Source organism: Zingiber officinale, unplaced genomic scaffold (genome assembly GCF_018446385.1).
Source record: "Zingiber officinale cultivar Zhangliang unplaced genomic scaffold, Zo_v1.1 ctg230, whole genome shotgun sequence".
NCBI lineage: Eukaryota > Viridiplantae > Streptophyta > Magnoliopsida > Zingiberales > Zingiberaceae > Zingiber > Zingiber officinale.
In genome coordinates, this window is record NW_024589905.1 from 60,586 (window position 1) to 84,174 (window position 23,589).

Consider the following 23,589-nt stretch of genomic DNA (forward strand, 5'->3'; position numbering starts at 1 on the left):
TGAATAGATCAAATTTTTAAACCAAATTGATTTTTTAGACTATAAATTTTAGACCAAATCAAATTTTTATTAAACCAAATCAAAATTTTTTAAAAAAATTGATTTATTCGATTTGTTTAATTTTATTAAAAATTCGGTTCGGATCGATTTTTATTGAAAATCAGTTCGATTTGATTGGTTCAAAAAAAAAATCGATTCAATTCAATTTAAATTTGATCGATAGCTGATGATTTACCCATGAGCTACCATGACGAACAACACTCGCACTTCACAATGATCAATGAGAATTATACCTCTTTTTCATTGTAGCAAGAAATCATGACCGAAAGTGTACTTAACGATGAGGCAACATCGCCAACAAGACATCGACAAGGTAAATAACCGAAAGAACATATAAACATCACAGAGATTTAGCTGAATTACATATAAATTATCGATGCGATTACACATAGTCCTCCGGTTCATCCATTCTCTTGCTCATGTTAGCCCTCTGAACCAAGCGAACCAAAGCTTGCACCACTTCGGACATCGGAGGTCTGAATTCTGGCTCAGGCTGTCGACGGCAAGACGGTTAAATTTCTCACATACTTTGCTTGGTTTGCTCGGGAAAAAGGAAGAAATATTATAAACTGCAAGACTACCTGAACACACAGCGCAATTACATCAGCAAATCGAGAAAGTGATTTTGCAGGGTACAGCCCCTTGAGGCCAGGATCGACCATCCTATCTAGTGCATCAATGTCATGGAGCTGAGGAGTAGCCCATCGAACCAACGATTGCTCGGATCTTGTTCTTGAGCTGCGACAACAATGGGGCGTCAAATAGCAAAAACAGTTGGTGAAGGTTGCTCCGGCAATTTACCTGTCAAATGCTTTTCGACCTGTTAAAAGCTCTAACATCACAACACCGAAGTTGTACACATCACTCTTCAAGGTGTACTGGCCTGACATGGAAACTTCAGGTGGATTATAACCAGATGCCATATTCTGTTCAGATGCCTACGCGATATTTTTTAAAAGAAAATCAGTCAATCATGAGAACTCACTGAAGGAAACTGAACTTAAGTAACACTAATCTCGATAGCAATTAGTAAATGTATCGCGAGCACTTTGACGAAACATGGATATCGATGCAAAATATGGTTGATTAATTAGAACATAACATGTCATGGGAGTGATTAGTACACAATTAAACATGTATGCTCTCATTCCATAAAAAACCATCTATGGACAAGCTCTGAGTCAGTGAATAAAAACAATTAATTTAAAAACAAAAGAAGTTTTCATCAATGGTTACTCGTAAAGGTATCTTAGACGAATGTGATATTAAGAAGCAACACAAAATTCCAGAAGCACCAGAAATAGCAACCTTGATGCCCTGAAGCTTTATATCAATTTAAATGTATATGTCAGCACATTTTTGTGAATACATGTAAAGGTATCTGCGTTCTACATTGTTTTAATTACCAGGCATATAGAAGCAGTATATGTAATGCGCCGAACATTTTTGTGTTTCAAATGGTAGACTACTTCTTTGGTTGAAGACATACTGTAATCAATCTACAATCCAAAATATCTGAAGCTACTTGGCTCGGCAGTCACTCAGATTTTCTCTGTTTATGCCCAGATAATTGTTATATTAATATGGATTTAGTAGGTTTTTGATATTTCATCCGTGAATTGAGCAAGGCCATCTTGGTTGAGGTTTAAGAGGAATTGAGACTACTCAATGGATCATTTAACGTGTAAAGATCATCTCAGTACCCATCGGTTTGGATAATGATCACCACAAAAATTTCTCAATAAAATAAGGTCTGTAATTCGGTCTTTGACTAGAACAATACTGAAACAGTAGGGTACCGACATTTTGATGCATGGCGTAACATTGCAGATTAGAGGATGAAGAAGAAAACAGATGAAGTCGAGAAAGGAGACATTATTTGTGCCCGAGTGGTATTGAGTTTCAATAATTTACCGAAACGATAAGTTTCATCCATTTTGCTTGCTATGGTATGAAATTTCAAACCATGCAATAAAGATAGAAAAGAGGTCAAGAAAAAGTCAAACGTCCTTTTGTCATTCTGCAAGTAGGTCCAGACCTATTTTATCCCATCAAGTAGCCATCTTAATACAAAAGTTCTTTCTCATTCATCTGCTGACAAAGTGGCAATCAAGCTATAAAATTGATGTTAACCAGAACTAGTCAATAACCTAGGTCATTAGATGGTCATTAGTAATCCGTTCACTTACTAACGAACTTTTTTTTCACATTCATTAATGGCAATTCTGAGATTAAAGTATAAATTGTTTTGTAAATATAATGTTCTAAGGAAGGATATGGCTCCACTTTGAGAACCTTTAACAAACTATAGAAACCCAACAAACTACTGAATCTAACTTCACCTGAAATTCTGAATCAGGAACAAGGCTTTCGAATCCACAATCTGAAAGGTGTGGGTTGAGCTCCACATCTAACAAGATATTGGCCGACTTGAAATTTTTGTGGACTAGAGATGGTGAGCAGACTTCATGCATATACCTGGGGATATAATTTCAATATGCATCAGCGAACAGAAGAGTAAAAGGTAAACTTACTCCGAAGAGGCAGGATTTCAATTGAAATGAAAAATGCAGCAAAAGAAAGACATTAAATGAACCTAAGGAAATATTTGATTCAAATCTAAGAATTACAAATAAAAAAAAAAGGTGCTTAACCTTATGATGACGTGTTTGTGGCAGGTGCGCATAATTGTAAAAAACAGTAATGAAAAAACACAGAAATACTTTGAATCTGTTTGCATCTTAAGCCACTAATGAATAATTTCTGGATACTCATTGGTATGGATTAGTTTTAATATAATATACAAATGTTCAAAAATAGGTGCTAATCGCTCTCCATCTGATAGCTTGATATCATTTCACTTGATGCATGCAAGGCTGATCACAAGTTTGTGTTGCAAAACATTTAGGACTAAATAAGACTGGCGATGAATGGTACAAAAGGATCAACATAACAGGTCATTCAAACTTAAACCAAAAAATGGCTTATCCCTTCTGTTAGGTAAGAGAAATAGTTGAGACCAAAAAAAAATCATCCATGGAAGCAATCACAGAAAAAAAAGTTATCTCACATCAAACAAGAAGGAATCCTTCTAATCCCGAGATATATGACACAACAGAATATATTTAGAAGGTGCAAACTAATATCTAACTGTTAGAAATATCACCTGTTTTTAAGATAACAGTTTATTGTTTCTAGCAAAAAATTGTCAAGGTTGACTACCAGAAATAGAAACTTTCAAATTTTAGGAATATTTAATGTACATGAACATGAAACTCATCTTAGTCCAATGTTTCAGACATGAATATAAATTGCTAGTGAACGTATAAAAAAACACAATATATAACAACAGTAGCATAATATAACAACAACAACAACAAATTTTAACGTAATTAAAAAATAGAGCAGTATTATTCAAAATGCCTCGTGATCTTCAACCAAAATTGTGCTTCAATACAATTACCTGGACTAAGTGCTTGCCATCATGCATTTGTTAGTCATATCACTTTATCTTAGGAGTAAAATATATTTTGAATAACTGTGTGATGTGGGTAAACTCACCTTCAAATTCCAGTTGTTGGATGATTGACACGTACATTTTGAGATGATCAATTACTTAAAAGAGTTTAAGCCAAGAGCTCTGGATTTAACAAGTGAGAAATTGACTTATGCACAATGAAGTTAATCCACAGGTTGAAACTTTATCAGGGGCACTTACTTTGAGGCCTATGAACAGGGGCCAAGGGACACATTAAAAGGATTTTTGCAGGCTTTCTGCAGGCAGAGTACCCTGGGCGAGGGTAATAACTTGTTACCATTGATACTTCTGACTAGGTTTGCTTCTTCCCAAAGTTCTCTACACCATAGTACTAATATGTCTCATTGTTACCATACGTCTCTACAAAACTTAGATCTGTCTCATTAGAATTCCTAAAACACCCTAATCCTATCCAACCTTCGACCACCTTGGATGAGCTGCTTGCACCTTGCCAAATCACAACCCACTTCAATTGAACTCTCTGAAATCCAGACACGTTGAACCTGTATCCCTACTCGACCAAACTCTCCCTAACTCGATCTCCTCTAGCAAATTTCCCTTAATCGAGGTCCAAGCTAGTGCAAGTGACTAGTATACTTCTATGTTTTTCCTTTGCAATTTCACCATACTGTTGTGCTAGTTAAGTAATTTGCTCATTATCTTCTTTGAATTAACAATGGAGTCATCATCATTTTCCATGTATAGTAATCATTTTAGTTTATTATGCAGTAGGATTTTGTTTCTGTTATGTCTTAGATAAACCAACCACAATTATCACCAATATAGAGGTGAGTGAACAAGAGGAAGGTAACAATGAGATAGGTGATTCTCTGATAAACAAGCCCAAAACAGGACAATGCAAGAGGATATGATAACAAGTATGTTGAGCATCACTTGTGAAATTGATCCAAAAGCTTATGCACATAATGAGTTCAAGAGGCAGTTGAATATCACCCATGGACTCAATCAAAAGAGGATCCACATAACACGTATAAAAAATGTGAATTAGATTGCTGAATATATAATAACAAGTATGACATTCTTGAAGATTTGTCTGGATAGGTATAGTGTCAAATGCTAATCAACACAAAGCAGCATTTGCTACTCATTCTTGATGAAAACAATCTGTGGAAGCAATGATCTCATTGATGAAATGAATTTCCAGATTAAATTAAAAAGAAAATAATAATTTTTCTTACTCTAATCCTCGTGCAGTGCCAAGGGCTACTTTGACACGAGCATTCCAACTCAGTGACTTGCTGTTCTCATATGAGAGATGAAGCAGATCATGCAGCGAGCCATTCTTATAGAATTCATATACCAGCAAATGTTGCCCATGCTCAGAGCAATAGCCAACCAGTTCGGTCAAATTTGGGTGATGCAGGCGTGAGATATTTGAAACCAGTTCAATGAAGTCATCTGATGACTGATTAGGCAATGCTGAAGAATTTATTTTCTTTACCGCTAGAACCTGCGAAAGTGAAATTCATGTCTTATTTCCTTTCATTCTAAGAAGAGAAACTGGTAACATGAATCCATAAGAGAGGAAAAAAAAGGTCGATGAATAAAGTGTTTGTTACATAAACATAATATTATCAAAGACATGCATTAATTGAATTATTATGTCCAAGAAACTGTTATAGAATAATGAAAGAAATATTATACAGCTATGGAACAATCTATTATGCTTAAAGCAAGCATATTCAAAGTTTCCAAGCAGACAAATGATATCAACCAATATTTTAGAAGGTGTTTCCAAGTGGTAGACCAACTACATAACGCTTTTGTGGTCATCCTCATCTCTTTTGAGCTCAGCTTCACTCACTGCTGCACCTCGTTGCAGTTCACCTAGCTGCATCCCACCTCAATAGTAGTCATGCCTCAGCGTAGTTCACCTCATCAGATATTTGTGTCATCCGTTTTCACCGTTTTTTTTTTGTTTTGTTTAGCATGCTAGGGGAAGGGATTCAGTGTCCATCATGTTTAGGGTGGATGTGTTTTCTTTTATTTTTAAACAAAACAATTTCATTTCCATCAAAGCATACACAACTTGTTATTTCGTTTTTCAAAAGGCATCATTCACAAAACCACCTATGCTTGTATCAAGAAACAAAATAGAGCATCTCTAAGAACAAGAATCATCATCTTCTTGATGTTTGACACATTGGAGCCCCTATTTCACAAGTTTACTAAGCTGTTTTCCTAGCCAATCACCTTATTACATCACAATGTTTGTAGGAATTTTTCACTGTAAGAAATTCATAGATGAGACGTTGCGTGTTCTCTAAGGAGGAACTTGGAAGCTTATTTCTATCTCATGATCTTCAACCTAGCAATTCATAGATGAGTTGTTTGCTATTCTCTCACTCGGAGCACAGGAGATAATCTTAAACCTATCTATGATGTCAGGCACGTAAAATATCTTCCAGATGGCAAAATGAATTAGTATAAACCTTAACAGGCTGAAAAAGGTATATACTCAAGCGTACACTTCTAGATTACTATGAAATTTTATGCAATTGCTCATAAAATTCTATATTTCTTTTTGTTTCTGTTGTTCAATGACCTTGAATTAGATGCAATGAACTATTGAATCAGTAATATGACAATTAAATGATCATTATCAATGCATGCTTTAAGTGGAACAAAGTTTGTTTTTCAGCGTGACAAGTTTGGCATGCTAGATATTTAATCCATCTTGAGGTGAATTAGATATATTTAAAATAAATGTCTTTTTCTCATAGCTATTAATATGTTGTTGCTTTGGGAGATCTATATACACTAGGCTATGGCCACTAATTTGATAGATATTAAAATCCCTATTTTCTACTTCTCCAATTGGTGAGTCATAATTCATTCTTTGAGGTTGTTCTATTAGAATATTATACTTCTTCACAATCCCTTAAAACTTCGAGCAGCTTATACCAACTGCTATCACATGGTCCACTTCAAATAACTATATATTTTCATACTTCATCCTTAAAGTTTGACTCGTTTTCTAAGGGAAAATAGACATCCAAAATGACACTACATATTAGGTGAGCATATTCAACCAAATAAAAAAGATAGAAATCAATAAATTATGATGCAGGATGGAGACAACCTAGTTTTAAGCAAGAGATACCTTTCCATCACTAAATTGTGCCTTGTAAACACGACCGAAAGAGCCTTCACCTACAAGGTTATAGATATTGAAGCTGTCCGTAGCAATCTGCAAATCTGCAACTGAATAAACAGCTGCCTTGATTGGTGCAATATTAACCTTCTTCGCAACAGGCTTGTCAGATAAATCATCTTCATCAAATGATTTATGCCTATCAATTGGAGGAGGTTTAAGGTTTAATGGAGCTGGTGGAGGCAATGTCCGTGTCTCTGATGTAGAAGAAACCTGAATTTTCTTCATCTCTACAGAAAATTGTTCGTTGGATAAGCACATAAAGTGAACATAAGTGCAGAATATCTAAGAAAGTGCAAATAAAATGCCATTTGGGAAGTATATGATCATTTTAGGATGAAGCATCTAACAAAATGGCAGGAACAAATTTAGAGGAAGGAATGACAGGCAACATCTACTAATTTCAAGAGTAACAAGTATCCTAGTTATACGTTTGTCATGAGATATTAAGAACAAGGACATATAGCAGGTTGTAACATATTGGCAGTTATATAAGTTAAGCATCTTATTACAATTTTGAAATGAAACAAAAGTTAAATGATTTTTGTTGAAATCTAAAACAATACTGAATTGGTGTTCTTTAAGCAAAGAAATTTTCTTTCATATAATACATGGGAATTTCTTGATCAATTACTAAACCACCAAAAGGGCATGAAGGTAATACATGTCCAAATTAACTTAAAATTTGGTGTTTGAACAGCCACTGCACTCACATGTTTCACTTATTAGACCTCAATAATGTAACTACCTAACCCACAATAAAATGGTAAAAACATGTGCATTCACATGATAGCGATGTAATATTCACGTTGATAGCACTACAAGCTGCATAAATGACATTTATTACATGTTTATGACACATTATATGTGTTGATGTGATACATGATAAGATTCAAGGTATGGCGATTGACCCTTGTCTCTAATTTGGCATTATGATGATTCCAAGGTGGCTAGTGTTGATTTTTTCAAGGTATTATGTGAAGGATGTATGAAGCCTACATAAGAATGTGAGGTTCATGTTTGTCCAATTAGATATAAATCATGTATTATGTTACTACTCTACCAGTGCTATATATTGAGTTAATGACAGATTGAGGCATCAAATATCAGTTGATCAATAAGAGTGATAGTTTTACCATAATGAAGTACCTAAAACACTTTCCACTCATTGTTTCAAGGATTTAAAACAGTTTGTCTTCCAGAACTCTAACCAGATAAAGAACTTGAACCTAAAGTTTTTACTGGTGGATATGTGTTACACAGACGCATAGTTAAGTTGTCCACTTGTCCAAGCAAGAATTGCAAATTATTACTTACATAAGTTTAAAAGCCATCATTTTAAAGTTTTCCTTGGTACCCTTCTGGCGCACCATGTTTGTACTTTGTAGTTTAGCCTAATGCCATATACCAACAATCTGAAAGCTGGCATGTCATCGACAGTTGTATTCAAGTTTTACCTTGCAGACAGTGCTCTTTGTATCTGTTGGTGCAATTTCCAGTAGGTCAAGGTTGACTTAGCTGACCAAGCGTAAACCTTGGTCATGGTTTCGATGTTTGACAATACAGAAAGACATGTAGACATGGACAATGCAGGTGCAGTTGTCCATGCGGAGAGATACTGATCAGGGTCTGATCAGGTTGAATGAAGAAAAGTCAAGTAGGTCAAGGTTGACCGGATACTTAACTGGAAAGTCCTGATGAGTGAAGTCAGGCAGACGGAAAAGTCCTGGTGAGTAAAGCCAGGCAGATTGGAAATCCTGGTGAGTGAAGCCAGGTGAAAATCCTAGTGAGTAAAGCTAGGTGTAAGTGAAAGTCCTGGTGAGTGAAGCCGGGCAGTTGGAAAAAGTCCTGGTGAGTGAAGCCAGGCAGATTGGAAATCCTGGTGAGTGAAGCCAGGTGAAAATCCTAGTGAGTGAAGCTAGGTGTAAGTGAAAGTCCTGGTGAGTGAAACCAGGCAGTTGGAGAAAGTCCTGGTGAGTGAAGCTAGGCAGTTGGGAAAGACCTGGTGAGTGAAGCCAGGCAGGGAAAGACCTAGTGAGTGAAGCTAGGCAGTTTGGAAGTCCTGGTGAGTGAAGCCAGGCAAGGGAAATCCAGATGGGTCAAGGTTGACCAGACATCTGGTGAAAAGTCCAAGCAGGGAGCTTGGCACGAGAAAAGTCCAAGTATGGAGACTTGGCACGGAGAAGACCAAGTTGGAGACTTGGCACGGAAAGTCGGAGAGGGCTCGATAGCTCGTTCTCCGGACTCGGTCGAGAGGCTCGATGGCTCGTTCTCGGACCGGACGAAGTCGGAGAGGGCTCGGTGGCTCGTCCTCGGACTAGGTCAAGAGAGGGTTCGGTGGCTCGTTCTCGCGACCATTTAGGGTTTAGGGTTGGAGCTCTAAACTGGATCGGTCAGTGACCGATCGATCTGCTGAGTATCGATCGGTCAGTGACCGTCGGATAACAACGAAGGTTCGCAAGTCATCGATCGGTGCAGAGACCGATCGGTGAGTCTGATCGGTCTCCACGATCGATCGAGAAAGCCACCTCTCTTATAGAGGTGGGATCGTCCGGGACCGATCGGTGAGGCTGATCGGTCCCGGGACCATCGAGTGCCTGGACCGATCGGGCTTGACTGATCGGTCCAACTATCCGTTGGCTCTGGCGGTCTTACATCTTCTGCATCTTCTAGCTTCTTCTTGGTGGATGCGGTATAAAAGAGGTGAGGGCTTCTACGGTGGTCTCTCTCTCTTCTTCTTGCTTATTGCTTCTGTTCTAGAGCTTTGTTAAGCTCGCTTTCGCGTGAGCTTCCTCGACTTCTTCGATTGGTTTCATTCGTACGTGAAGTTGGTGCTTCATCTACAGATTTCAGTCGACGACGAGAAGGCAAGCAAGAGTTGTTACATTCATCTTTATATTTGTATCTTGCTGTGCTTCTTGTACTTGTACTCTGATCTTGCTGTTGCAAGAGTTTGTGGTGAGGTTTCTCCACCCAGAAGGAGTTCTTATTAGCCGGTTTTCCGGGGACTCATCCACCGACGGATTGATAGGCTTCGTCCACCTTACGGACACGCCGAGGAGTAGGAGTTTCATCTCCGAACCTCGTTACATCGCTGCGTGTTGAGGTTTGATCTTCTTGTCTTTGTTTCTTTGTTTTATTTTCCGCTGCGCTAACTTTGATTTGTAGAAAGAAACGAACGATTTGGGGTCGGCTATTCACACCCCCCCTCTCTAGCCGTGACCATCGATCCTAACAAGTGGTATCAGAGCGAGGTCACTCTACGCCGGATTAACACCCGAGGGAGCACAAGCTAGAGATGGATCAACTCGAAGAGGACATCACGATTCCACCCTTCTACGATCGCGACGACTTCGCGTATTGGAAGGTAAGAATGAGGTATTTTCTTATGACTAACCTTGAAAATTGGAGTTGTGTTCAATTAGGTTTCAAGCCTCCAATGGATAAGGAAGGAAAACCACTCGAGAAGAAGAAGTGGACCAAGGAACAAGTCCACCATTCCACAATCAACGATGAGGTAATGAAAGTATTTGAATTCTCATTACCTAATGACATTCTATGTAAGATAGGTGGATACAACAATGCCAAGGAGTTGTGGAACAACTTGGCTAAGTTCCATGAGGGGAACTCCACTTCAAGCCATGAAGAGGAGTCAAGTGAGCCAAGTAGCTCACATCATGGAGGAGAGGAATTAGAAGTTGAGGGCTACTCAACATCTAAGGAAGAAGAGGAGGAGAGTTCCTCTTCAAGTTCGGAGCAAGGAGAAGAAGCTTCTACCTCCGGAAGGGATGAAGGAGAGAGCTTACATCCCACCTCAACCCTAGGTAACTCAAGCAAGTTAAGTTCTAGTAAATTGCATATATTATGCTTTGAGTGTAGGGAATTTGGACATTACAAGAGTAAATGTCCAAAGAGGGTTAGGAAGACTCCACCGGCGCCAAAGATCAAGGAAGTCAGAGTCCCGATACGCAAGAGCAAGGAGCACGTGGTGTGCTTCCAATGCAAGCGAAAGGGACATTATCGGAGCCAATGTCCGAGGGGGAGGCAATCTCACAAGGACAAGAGACCGAGCACATCGATAGGGGGAGCTAAGGCAAACCCTAAGGTAATCTCTAAGGCACGTTATTGCAATAATAATAAGACACATGCTAGTAGCCTTATTGCTATTGTTAATAATGGTAAGCATGATAACATTAAGGCATGACAAATCCGTTGAGGGCTGTGGCTTTGCCAAAAAGCCAAAGAGGGTGAGTAGGTCACCATGAACCTACCTAGTCCGTAGCAAACGGCTGCGGTAAGGACACACTAAATCCGTTGATAGCTGTGGCTTTGCTAAAAAGCCAAAAAGGGTGACTAGACCCACCTATGGTCTGGCTAGCCCGCAGCAAACGGCTGCGGTAAAGGCTGACAAATCCGTTGAGGGCTGTGGCTTTGCCAAAAAGCCAAATAGGGTGAGTAGGCCCACCTTTGGCCTGCCTAGTCCGTAGCAAACGGCTGCGGTAAGGACACATTAAATCCGTTGAGGGCTGGTCACTTGCCAAAAGTGAACATCGGGTGTGTTGGAGGACTGCTTGGGAGCGGAACATCACTATTATCATGGAGCGCAGAGGACGGCTATGGTGTGTTGGAGGACTGCATGGGAGCGTAGCAGGAAACGACATCGGTTTTACCTCACCGATGTCGTTTATGGTGATGTATGGAGCTTGGGCTGGGCCTCCTTGGATGCGGCTCGTGGACTATGTTAGCACTACTATCATGGAGCGCAGAGGCCTGTTATGGTGGGTTTGTAGGAGTTTGGAGGTCATTGAAAATCACATGTAACGCTTTACTTTATCTTTTTTTGTGCTGCAAATTCACATGTATTCTCTTGCAAGAGAAATCCCTTGTTCCCCTAGGCTAGCAGGTCAGGTTTGGTCCCCCTGATAGCTTGGGTTTTTTCCTTTGTGGAATAAAGGTTCCTTTAAAAAAAAAAAAAAAAAAAAAAAAAAAAAGCATGATAACATTAGAAATCGATACACATGCTTAGGTGCCAAACATGTGAGCCTAGATAAGGATAACACTAGGAAAGCCAACCCTAGAATTAACCCATCTAAGGCTAAGGAAAACCTAGGTAGGAATCCCAAAACTACTAGACATATGCCTAGGAGTACATCAAAGAACAATGACAAATTAAAACTTGAGGTATTAGAAAAGGAGAATCAAGTCTTGAGGTCAAGACTTGACACTTTAGAAAAGACCCTTAAAAATTTAGAGAAGTCAACTCTAGGGTCTAAGGGTCAAAAACCCAAGTCCAAGGACATGAAAGGTTTGGGTCACAAACCTAAGTCCCAAGTGGTCAAGCCCACTTATCAGTTATCACAATGTTCCATTCGATTATGGAACAAAATCTAGGGCTAGGAAGACCATCACCAAGGTCACAAGGGGAGTCACCCCTAGAGTTGATCTTGATGAGTCCCAAATGACCAAGGCTTTAAAGCCTAGGAGAGTCATTAGGAGGGTTGCTAGGGAAGTCATCCCTAATGAATATTTAGTGAACCCAATGAGCTCAAATAGGTATTGGGTTCCTAGGAGCGTGATTCCATCACGCTAGATTAGTTAGGGTGTGTCAACCTTACTTGAATAGGTAGTTAACCTAATCATGGCAAAAGGTGGCACTTTAGGATTTTTCAAGGTATAATCAAGCCTTGAAAATGAAATTAAGAATTATTCCTAAGGTGATTAGAATGTGCCAACCACGTTTGAGGAATTTTCTAGAGTCAATCTAGTTGGCACATAGTGATCTAAAAGTCTTGAGGATATGATTTTAGGTCTATTACACTTAGGAATATAGAACTTATGGCAAAATGATCAAAACTATCAAAAATGGCAACAAAGGCTAGAATTAGGTATTTTCTATACCTTTACATGTTATTTGCCATATGTCATGTCATGACATCATATTTAATCTATGATCATTTGAAATGTCATGATAATGCTTAGGTTATTTATATGTCATGCTTTATTTAAGTTTCATACTTTATGCCATGACATCATGATATTGGCACATGTTATTATGTATGATATCATTTTATGCCATGTCATCATTTCTTGCATTTATGATCAATTAACTTGATTTAAGGATAAGAAACACAATTTGATATGGAGATCAAATTGTTGTTTAGAAAAATGCATGAGAACTTAGAATAAGCTAACCTAAACCCATATCTCACATCAAAATTGACTTGGATGTGTTTGATACACCTTAGATGTGTGTGAGATATTAGGATGATGAGTTAGGATCAAGGTGCATAGTTCTTGTACCTAGATGAGCCTAATTCAAAATTGGGGATCATAGGGAAAGCTTATGTACAAGTCATGTACATTTAGCCCAAAGATTGTAGTCCTAAATTAAAGGGTTTAAAATCATTTCAAAATTGATTTGAAAAACCTTGATGAAGCTTTTCTAGTGATAGCATTCATCATTGAGCAAGTTGATACAAAGTTGAGTTAAACTTGAACTATTTCAAAGTTTTTCGAACTTTGTATCAAGTTTTGAAAATGGAAGTTATTTTCATAGAAAACTATTTTTCCATGATAGTATGTGGTATGAGGAATGTATCCTCAAAATTTCACAATTTTTCGAATTTTCTGTGATTTTCTAGAGGTTTCTGAATTTCGGGAGAAGAAAAATTCAGAAATCAGATATCAGAGGTTGTGGACCGATCAGAAGGGAGTCTGATCGGTCCAGGCAGTTGTGGATCGGTCACTGTGACCGATCCAGGGAAGACCTGATCGGTCTGGTGACCGATCAGGGCGTGCCAGTTTCGACTGTGCTGTCTAAAATTTCTGAAATTTCAGCAATGAAGTTGGTGTTTTGGATTTCTAAAGGTTTGAAACTCTCCAAGACATTGTTGGTGCAATGGTCAAGGGGGAGTTGACCTTTAGGGGGAATTTTACCTATTAGTCAAGGGGAGTTGACTTTTAGGGGGAGTTTTTACTCCTAAAAGACTTAAGTGATATGGGATTATCACTAAGTTAATTGTTGACTCTAGTGTCAAGGGGGAAATTAAGGGTTTCAATGAAAGGTATGGGACTTTCATTAGGAAGAAACTCTTGACCTTGATTTACTCCTTTTGATGTGTATCAATAAGGGGGAGAGAATGTCTAGAGAATGTTCAAGGAAGAACATTGGAGTTAGTGGGAGAGTTTGTTGATCACAACAAATGAAGTTGTGAACAACGATAACTTACTCTTCAAGGGGAGAGTTTGTTGATGTGTGCCAATAGGGGGAGAATGAAGGGTTTAAGTTAGGCCTTCATTATCTAAGAAGGAGGTTGCCTTCTTAGATGTAAGGTTGTAACTTATGTTTCATTACCTAGTGGCATGAAGAAAGTTGAGGCTATTGGATTAGCCTAACTTAAAGGTATTGTCAAACATCAAAAAGGGGGAGATTGTTGGTGCAATTTCCAGTAGGTCAAGGTTGACCTAGTTGACCAAGCGTAAACCTTGGTCATGGTTTCGATGTTTGACAATACGAAAGATATGACATGGACAATGCAGGTGCGGTTGTCCATGCGGAGAGATATTGATCGAGGTCCGATCGGTTGAATGAAGAAGAGTCGAGTAGGTCAAGGTTGGCCGGCAGATGGAAAGTCTGATGAGTGAAGTCGGGCAAGGAAAAGTCACGGTGAGTGAAGCCGGGCAATGAGTGAAGCAGGCGGTGAAAATCCTAGTGAGTGAAGTTAGGTGTAAGTGAAAGTCCGGTGAGTGAAGCCGGGTGGAAAAGTCACGGTGAGTGAAGCCAGATTGGAAATCTGGTGAGTGAAGCCGGTGAAAATCCTAGTGAGTGAAGCTAGGTGTAAGTGAAAGTCACAGTGAGTGAAGCCAGGCGGTTGAAGAAAGTCCAGTGAGTGAAGCCAGGTGAAAGACACAGTGAGTGAAGCCAGGGAGGAAAGACCTAGTGAGTGAAGCTAGGCGGTTTGGAAGTCCCGTGAGTGAAGTCGGGGAAATCCAGATGGGTCAAGGTTGACCGGACATACAGTGAAAAGTCAAACAGGGAGCTTGGCAGGAAAAGTCCAAGTATGGAGACTTGGCACGGAAGACCAAGTTGGAGACTTGGCACGGAAAGTCGGAGAGGGCTCGATAGCTCGTTCTCGGGAGGTCGAGAGGGCTCGGTAGCTCGTTCTCCGGACCGGAAGTCGGAAAGGGCTCGGTGGCTCGTCCTCCGGACTAGGTCGAGAGGGCTCGGTAGCTCGTTCTCATGACCATTTAGGGTTTAGGGCTGAGCCTGGATCGGTCTGTGACCGATCCGATCGCTGAGTATCGATCGGTCTAGTGACCGATCGGATAACAAATGAAGGGTTATCAAGTCATCCGATCGGTGCGGAGACCGATCGGTAAGTCTGATCGGTCTCACGATCGATCGAGGCAAGCCACCTCTCTTACAGAGGTGGGATCGGTCCCGTGACCGATCAAGGTGCCGACCGATCAGGTTCAAACCTGATCGGTCCGGAACTATCCGTTGGCTCACAACGGTCTTCTGTCTTCTGTCTTCGCTTCTTGAGGTGTGCGATATAAAAGTGAGTTCACAAGGGTCTCTCTCTCTCTTCTTCTTGTTCTTGTACTAATTTATACTTCCGCACCTTAGTTAAGCTCGCCAAGCTTAAATTCTCGACTTCTTCCGAGGTTTGACCATGACCGGAACGTTACGATTTCGCTGATTTCAGTCGACGACGAGAAGGCAAGCAAGAGTTGTTACATTCATCGTTATATTTGTATCTTGCTGTGCTTCTTGTACTTGTACTCTGATCTTGCTGTTGCAAGAGTTTGTGGTGAGGTTTCTCCACCCAGAAGGAGTTCTTATTAGCCGGTTTTCCGGGGACTCATCCACCGACGGATTGATAGGCTTCGTCCACCTTACGGACACGCCGAGGAGTAGGAGTTTCATCTCCGAACCTCGTTACATCGCTGCGTGTTGAGGTTTGATCTTCTTGTCTTTGTTTCTTTGTTTTATTTTCCGCTGCGCTAACTTTGATTTGTAGAAAGAAACGAACGATTTGGGGTCGGCTATTCACACCCCCCCTCTCTAGCCGTGACCATCGATCCTAACAGTATCCTTCCCTGTGTGCTTGCAACGGGTACACAAACTCAATGCCACAGTCCCTTATGTTCTTGATTGAACAACCAGGACAGTTGCAGCCTTGCCCCAAGTGCAAGAACTAATGCCCTTGACACACAGAATGATAAGGTGCTGACAACTTCCATTCCCTTCAGCAACATCATTCCTTATTTCCTCCCTTGGTTTGATGTCCTCATTCCCCCAAACTTCAATTGCATACATGATTTTCTTCTTGGAAAAAGGAGAGAGTGAATGCGGATGAACTAAGCAAAGGTGTGACAATAGCAATGGCAAAGTTGAATTCAGATACTGATGACTTCTACTTGCACTACCTTGTGAGCCATAAGGGCAAGCTAAAGCATGTTCTTCTAGCCTTCCAGTTTAGCCATGACAGTAAGCTCCACCTTGACATGGTTCAAGCTCCACCCGATGACAAGAGCCAAAGAACCAATCATTAAGGAAAGAGATTTTACTGTCAACGCCCTCATTGAAGGAGGATAATGCTTTGGTACTCTCCATGACCATGGATCAGAGCAGGTAGTAATCGAACTACATAATGACCTCAATTGCTCATATTGTCATTGCCTATGGGGTCAATCTACTCAATGATAGATATCACTTAACCCTATCTAGCACAATACAACAGCACAAGTGTTAGAGAAGTCTATATACAAGAATAAATCGACACCTCAATGGTAATCACCATGACTGCTACAATATAATTATAATTCTTCTTGAAACTAGAGAAACAATCTAATAAATGCTCTAAGATGGAGCAGGATCCCATCTTAGAGCACGTTGGCATTGCTAAGAAGTTAGACACTCAAGTTGTAAGGAACCTACCAAGTTTGTGGAGGGCAGCTAAACTTGTGCCACTTGAACTTCAAGAGTGGTGGCACAATTTTAACTGCCCTCCACAAGCTCTGTTGGTTCCTTACAACTCGAGTGTTGGAAGGAGAGCCACTTCTTAGCAATGCATCTTAGAGCATGTATTAGACTGTTTCTCTAGTTTCAAGAAGGATCACCCTTGAGGTATCGATTTATTCTAGTATATAGACTGCTCTAACACTTGTGGCATTGTATTGTGCTAGATAGGGTTAAGTGATATTTATCATTGAGTAGATTGACCTCATAGGCAATAACAATATGAGCAATTGAGGTCATTATGTAGTTTGATTACCGCTTGCTGTGATCCATGGTCATCTTCTTTAGGAGCCATAAGATAGCCGAGATCAACATGATCCTTGCAGCGATAGTGGCGAAATGTTGTGGGTTATTGGATTATAGGAACCTCTTATTTTTCTTTCCTTGCCCTTCCACTTCCTTTACACGCTTTACTTCCCCTCCTCCCCTTCAATTCTCCTTCCTCAAAGCAAACCAAGCATAAAAGATCCTAAATCAAATAGATTTTCAAAAAATTAGGATTTTCAATATTTTTGAATCAACTCAAGACAGAGAGTTATGGGCCCAATTGTAAATAAGTAGGGGTCTACTTGTAAGTATATGAACCATAGTGGTAAATCTAAAATGCTAGTGAGATAATATGTATCAACAAAGTAAACTACCTAAAGGAAGAACCCTGACAATTCAACATCAAAAAATCAATTACCTTTGTGTAAAATAGCTATTTGTGTTATGTGTTCACTTTTTGTAACTTTTTGTAACGGTACTTTATAACCACCTCTAACGAATTAGTCAACATTTCAATTTTTTCACAAAGTGATAGAAATAATCATTAGCAAAAAAAAACACTTGCTTGGCTATAAACAAAATAAATTAGAACCATTGTTTTGCACTTTTAGTGGGATAATTATATTTATCATTTCACTACACTGCAAATTTGATTGAACTTGTAGTTGCTTGTTAGCAACTTTGAAGTCTGGACTCTATTTATGTTTATTTTTTTTTCAGAAATTAACAGTGTTTGAACTCATATTTGAACTTTTAGGTGTATCACGGTGATGGTATTCTAAGAATTGTATGGTAGGATTTTATTTAATTGGAAATTCTTACAATCTTATTATTTGATCCTATAATCCAAAGAGAGAGACCCTTATTCAATCCTATTTGGGAAAGGATGACTGCCTTGGTTGGATTGAAGTAACAAACCTCAAACAGCCAATACAGAAAAGAGAGCACCATGAAGGCGAAGGCAGTGAATGATAAGTGGCCTTATGGATAAGTAACCACCAAAAATTAATTCTCTTGCGTGCAGAAAATTTACCTTTGGCATCATCAGATGTGAGAGGGGCAAGTGACAGATCATTTTTAGGAAATTGTTCCATTGAAGATTTGTGTGATTTCTGTCTAATCAAGAAGAATGCAAGTATTCCTGCTATGACCAACACAGATGCAACAATTCCTGCTATTGCTCCAGCACTTATACCGGAGTTGTTTCCACCTCCACTGCCTGAGGAATTGTTACTCCCAGTAGAATGTTGGCCAGGGTTGCTTTTTCGGCTTGGTGGAGGGGGGTGATAAGGTGGTGGTGGAGGTGCAGGTGTTGAACTCCATGAATTACCATCAGTTCTGTAGAATAAGAAATATAAATGACCCATAAAAGGTAATGCAATGGGTAACTTATTCAATTATGTAGCAGAATTCATTGTGTACTCACTGAAGACTATTAATTTTCTTTAGCTGATCAGGAATCCATCCAGTGAAATGATTACTTCCCACATTCCTATAAGCAAGAAGTGCAACCTAAATGTATGGTATACAAATTATTGCTTACCTATGCAAATGAGAACTTACAAATGCTGAAGGGGAAGATTAGCAAGAACATCTATGTGTCCAGTAAACTGGTTGTTCTCCAAATCCCTGGATAATATAATTAATCAACAACAATTGTACTACTTAAGAAAATGTGCTAAGATTCAAATTTGATGCTATAGAAGTATATGTGGCATACAGTGTTGTCAAACTTGACAGATTGCTAAAGCTCACTGGAAGATCACCAGTAATTTGATTGAAGGACAAATCCCTGCAAATAAATAAAGTTTTTGCTGAGTCTTATGAATTTTTGAACATTCACTTACAATGTCACACCTTATACCTCAATGCAAATTGGAAAATAATATTCTATCATTTCAATTTTTCAAAAAAACAAAAAAAGCATACTCTATGCTCTTCAATCAATATAAGATGGACTATCTGTTATGCATGCCAAATGCTAAATAAGCATTCCAACAGATAAAATGGCCTAGTAGATGTTGTTTATAATGAGAGCACTAACAGTAGTAAAATTGCACCAAAACAGCAAGCATGCAATAAACAGGTAAATAAAAGAGAGGTCGAGAAAAATGTATCTCCGGTTGAAGCCCGACTGTCTTTAGAGAATTATAAGCCAAGCCTCAGATCGTTATAAGCCAAGCCTCAGGACAAACTCTTGGTAAAGGAGGGAAGGAGAGAAAGCAGATTGCTTTGGTGTGTTTGAACCAGGAACAGAGGGAGTGTATTTATACACTCTGAAGCAGTGCACGAAGCAAACCAAACCCAAGTGCGCTAGACCAAACCAGTCCGCCTGCAAGCGCGAGGCCCACGAGCTGGGGATTTGCACCCCCCCAATGCGCGATGATCGCGTGCGTCGCGCCCGGTTTATGGATTTCCGGCTCGAACCCCCCGAAACCACCTGATTTGGGCTCAGCCCGCGCATGCGTGTAGGTCCCCTTAACTTTGCTAAGCAAGGATGGAAGGGCTCCATATATAAGGCCTTCCAACCTTTCCTTGCTTAGCAATGTGGGACTAAATGCATACATCTATGCATTACAAAAAGCAATGAAATAGTTTGAATTAAACTCAAAACTCAACAGTAGATTAGGCAAGTGCTGAAAAAACATGTGTCAATAAAACAAGAGATACGATCAAGAACCAAAGGGATGAATACTGACATTGTTGTGAGATTACCAAGCCCGCCAAACACATCAGTTAGATTGCCCTGTAGTTGGTTATGTGCAAGATTTCTACAACAATACGAATTGCTTAGTTTGAAAGCATCAGGAGGTTAAATGCAAACAGAGGTATCGGCCACTTACAGATTTTTGAGTGCCACCATCTTGGAGATTGAATAAGGTACGATCCCTGAGAATTGATTGCTACCAAAATTCCTACACATTTTATCATCATCAGAACAATCAAATAACAGCTATAAAAATGTTGACACTGTCTAGATTAATAAAACTTACAGAATCTGGAGGTTTGGAGGAAGGTTATAAGGTATTTGGCTACCGCTTCCGATATTATTATTGCTAATATCACTGCATCAACATTGGCAATTATTTTCTGGGTTAAATGCATAATGAAGTACTTATCCAACTCACAGTGTTGTTAGTGAAGTCATGGTTTCTAAATTATATCCAAACATCCCAGAAAGTCCCAAATTTGGCAATTTGCTGTAACAATTCAAGGGGGGGAAACGTATCAGGCAAAATAATGATACCACTAGAAAAAAAATCAAGGTGGGGGAATCTCACATTGCCGTGACAGCTGATCCAGTACATTCAATACCCATCCATGATTGCCCACAGGGATCGCCTCCACTGCCAACCCAGTTGGTCAAAACAGGTGGTGAATTCAAGCTGACATATATTGCATTGAGAGTTGAAACTGCACGAGATATGCCGTAACAGGGATATCAAAATCAGTATCTAAGTTCAACTTGCAGTTTCAATAGCATTTTATTTATTCCTTAGAGTATAGAATAGATAGAGATGCTACCAGAAATAATGAAGAGAAATATCAGGCAATCTTACTCAGCTCAGTGCAGATAATATGTTGTTCTACCTATGTATGTTCTTCAAGATGCTAACTGAAAGAAAAAATTGTCTGGCATGGACCCATACTGATGAAAAAGCATAACTATTTTAGATATGACAACCCAGAGAGAAAAAATGAAGCAACTTACCCATGTGATCCAACATATGTCTCATCGTGTAAACTATATATTCCCACAAATCCGTCCTAATACAAAGACCGCCTAAAATTAAAAGCTATATTCGTTCCACTTGGATGATACCAATTGCGGTAGTAACAAAAACAGAAGAAAAATCCAACCAAAATCAACTTCAGTAACCCTAACCATTAGAGATCGAAATCTACAATAGCCATCAAGAACACGTACTGTCGGCCTTTAAACAACGCCAACGTCAGAAAAAAGGAAGAAAGATTCAACATTGAGACCTCAATGCGGCGACTCTCTCCTACTTGCTCTTGCATACAATAAAAAAAAAATCAAAAAAAAAATTCCAACAAAAAAGATCCCTTTTTTACAAGAAAAAGAAAGCAAAAAAAGCTGATGAGAATCTCAAACCGCTTACCATCATTCTGGTCTGTGGTGCCACTCACACTTCCCGGATTCCCGACCAAAATGCCAACCAAAAGAGCCCAAATCGCCACCATCTCCGTCGCTCTCCCCCTCGCCATTCTCCCCCTTACCCAGAGTGCAGCACAGGGCCACAGATGCCAACCACGCTTTTCTCTCTCCTGTGGTTAGCAACTTAGCTTCGCATTTCGCCTATATAAAAAACTAACGAGCAATGATCAGCTTCAAAGAATAGGACTTCAGATTACTCACCGACCACCGCTGGCACGGCGAACGAGATGAATCCCAAGGCGAGATTATATAGCGGATAAAGAATTGGAATTGGGCCTCTGTCTAACTCCATCCCACGCCAGCAAAAGACGCCACTCTTTTCACTGCGAGTCGAGCTCGGTAAAACCAAAAAGGCCGCTCTTTTCTCAAGAGCGGCCGACACCAAAAAGAATCCTAAATCTCACCGACGGTGACGGGACCGTAGTAGAAGCCAAGGCGGAGTCTGGATGGATCTCCACCGTTAGTTTCACTGTCCGACTCATGATGAAGAATTAACGTGTGATATCGATTTAAGGAGAAAAGAAAACATTTCTGCCTTTTTTATGGAACAAAAAAAATATGATTAATAAAACAACGTTCCAGGTCAACTTGTAATTTATACATCTTTATGTATCTAAATGTAAATAATTTTCTTTAATTTATAAAGACGTGTGACTTTCCTCCTCATTAAAAAAAAAAAACACTACTCCAATGCTTAAAGAATGCTTCTTAATCACTTGATTAAGATTTTTAATCACACTTTTAAGTAAGACAACACGATTAATATGTTAGCATGCCACGAGTGTTCGAGTTGGTGTAGGATGAAGTATCATTTTCCTTCTTTTATAAAGTGTTTAATTGTTGACAAAAAAAAAATATTATTTACTTTGATTTGGTGTCGAAAATAATCTCAAGTTAATAGGAGGATTTAACTACTCCAACTAGTTTTGGTTGCCTTCTAATGTTGCCATCTATGATATTCATGAACACGTTTATAATTTTTAATTCATGAACACGTTTATAATTGAAAAAATGAAAGGAAGTTGAGAGTTGAAGTTAAGCATACAATAAGGTTTATATGTTGCTTCAAATATGGTAAATATTAGATGTATTTTTCCTTTATTTTGGGCAATTTTTCATTTGTGGTTGAGCTTTGTTACATTCTTTGAGGGAGTGTTTTTGGCTTTGGTTTTCGATTAAGACGGATTAAAAGATAAAAGAGAGGAGGAAATAACTGAATTACATATATTTTTTATTTTTGATAATTTAGGTGTCGAATTTTATTCAATTAATCTTAGTGATAGACGGTGTTCTTCTAATTGTTATCTCTATAATGATGTGGTGATAAGGAGAGATCTCACCATGCAGTCACGATGGAGGTCAACTAAGATCATAGTCAAGACGATCAACGCCCCACTATAACTCGCCGATCGGGCAAGTGGTTCCAACGACCGAGATACGAAGAGGCACGACCCGACGACATCACTGGCTCAACTACTAGCTAATTAAGCACCCAACGTTCAACACGAATAAACGTCAAGTGTCTACAGAAGCAGGTCGAGCAGCTACCCCCGCTCGGCTTTACATCAATATTCAAAACAGCGGAGTAGGGACATGGCCGAGTAGCCATACAATGTCACTATAGTCGAGCGGTTATTCCGCTCGGCCAAGTAATGGATTCATCATCCGGACGACGCTCAGGTCGAGCAGCTATCCTGCTCAACCCAGCAACGAGCGACGCTATAGAGGATTCTCAGCCGAGCGGTCATTCCGCTCGGCCAAACGACAGATACAACAGGATATCCTTCAACGTCCTTTGGGGAGTTAGTGTCGCCGACGGACGGCATGATCAGACAGAGGATTGTACGGCGAAAGCTTCCACTGTCACTTCAGAGATATGCTCGGCTCATTAAGGTATTGTATCAGGGACACTTCACTGACATGACTATTCACAGAAAAGCTTGGGATGGCGTGTCCGCTTTAAGAAGAGTGCACACACGCTACAGGAGCCCTATATAAAGGGAGGTCCAGACATCGATGGAGGCTGACTTGAGTGTCGGAGGACCATCGCCGGGATCCCTTCCCTGGCTTGACACTGACGCTGCTTATGTTGCAGGTAAGCACGGAGTCCATCGGAGGTCAACAGGAGCGTCACGTCCCCAGCATCTGTTGGAGCAATCTAGGTGCCCTAGGTTTTGATTTTTTAGCAAAGGTTTAAGTTAGGTTTATTGTTGTATTTGATATGCATTGTGAGTGTGCAGGATACAAGTACAACAAGAAAAGTCCAAGTGTGATCTTGGCAAAGGAGGAAAGTCCAAGAATGAGTCTTGGCGGTGTAAGTCCAAGCATGTAGTCTTGGCAACGTAAGT

General features: G+C 39.7%; 1 protein-coding gene across 2 annotated transcripts; it reads right to left on the minus strand.

Moving 5' to 3' along the window:
* Positions 1 to 274: 274 nt before the first annotated feature.
* LOC122037037 (protein STRUBBELIG-RECEPTOR FAMILY 6-like) lies at positions 275 to 21,591 on the minus strand. 2 transcript variants are annotated; one of them, XM_042596493.1, is made up of 17 exons: positions 21,443 to 21,591; positions 21,186 to 21,351; positions 20,343 to 20,475; positions 20,190 to 20,261; positions 20,055 to 20,126; positions 19,905 to 19,976; positions 19,761 to 19,832; positions 18,782 to 18,853; positions 18,625 to 18,690; positions 18,488 to 18,553; positions 18,095 to 18,399; positions 6,723 to 7,003; positions 4,798 to 5,069; positions 2,403 to 2,538; positions 862 to 998; positions 642 to 798; positions 275 to 553 (listed from the first exon to the last, which is right to left on the minus strand). In XM_042596493.1, exons 2-17 carry the CDS (start codon positions 21,289 to 21,291, stop codon positions 443 to 445), a joined length of 2,130 nt encoding a protein of 709 aa, XP_042452427.1. In that variant the 5' UTR covers positions 21,292 to 21,351; positions 21,443 to 21,591; the 3' UTR covers positions 275 to 442. The 2 variants fall into 2 exon arrangements, with proteins under 2 accessions (XP_042452427.1, XP_042452426.1); XM_042596492.1 differs by having other exon boundaries at positions 21,186 to 21,475.
* Between the last annotated feature and the right edge of the window lie 1,998 nt (positions 21,592 to 23,589).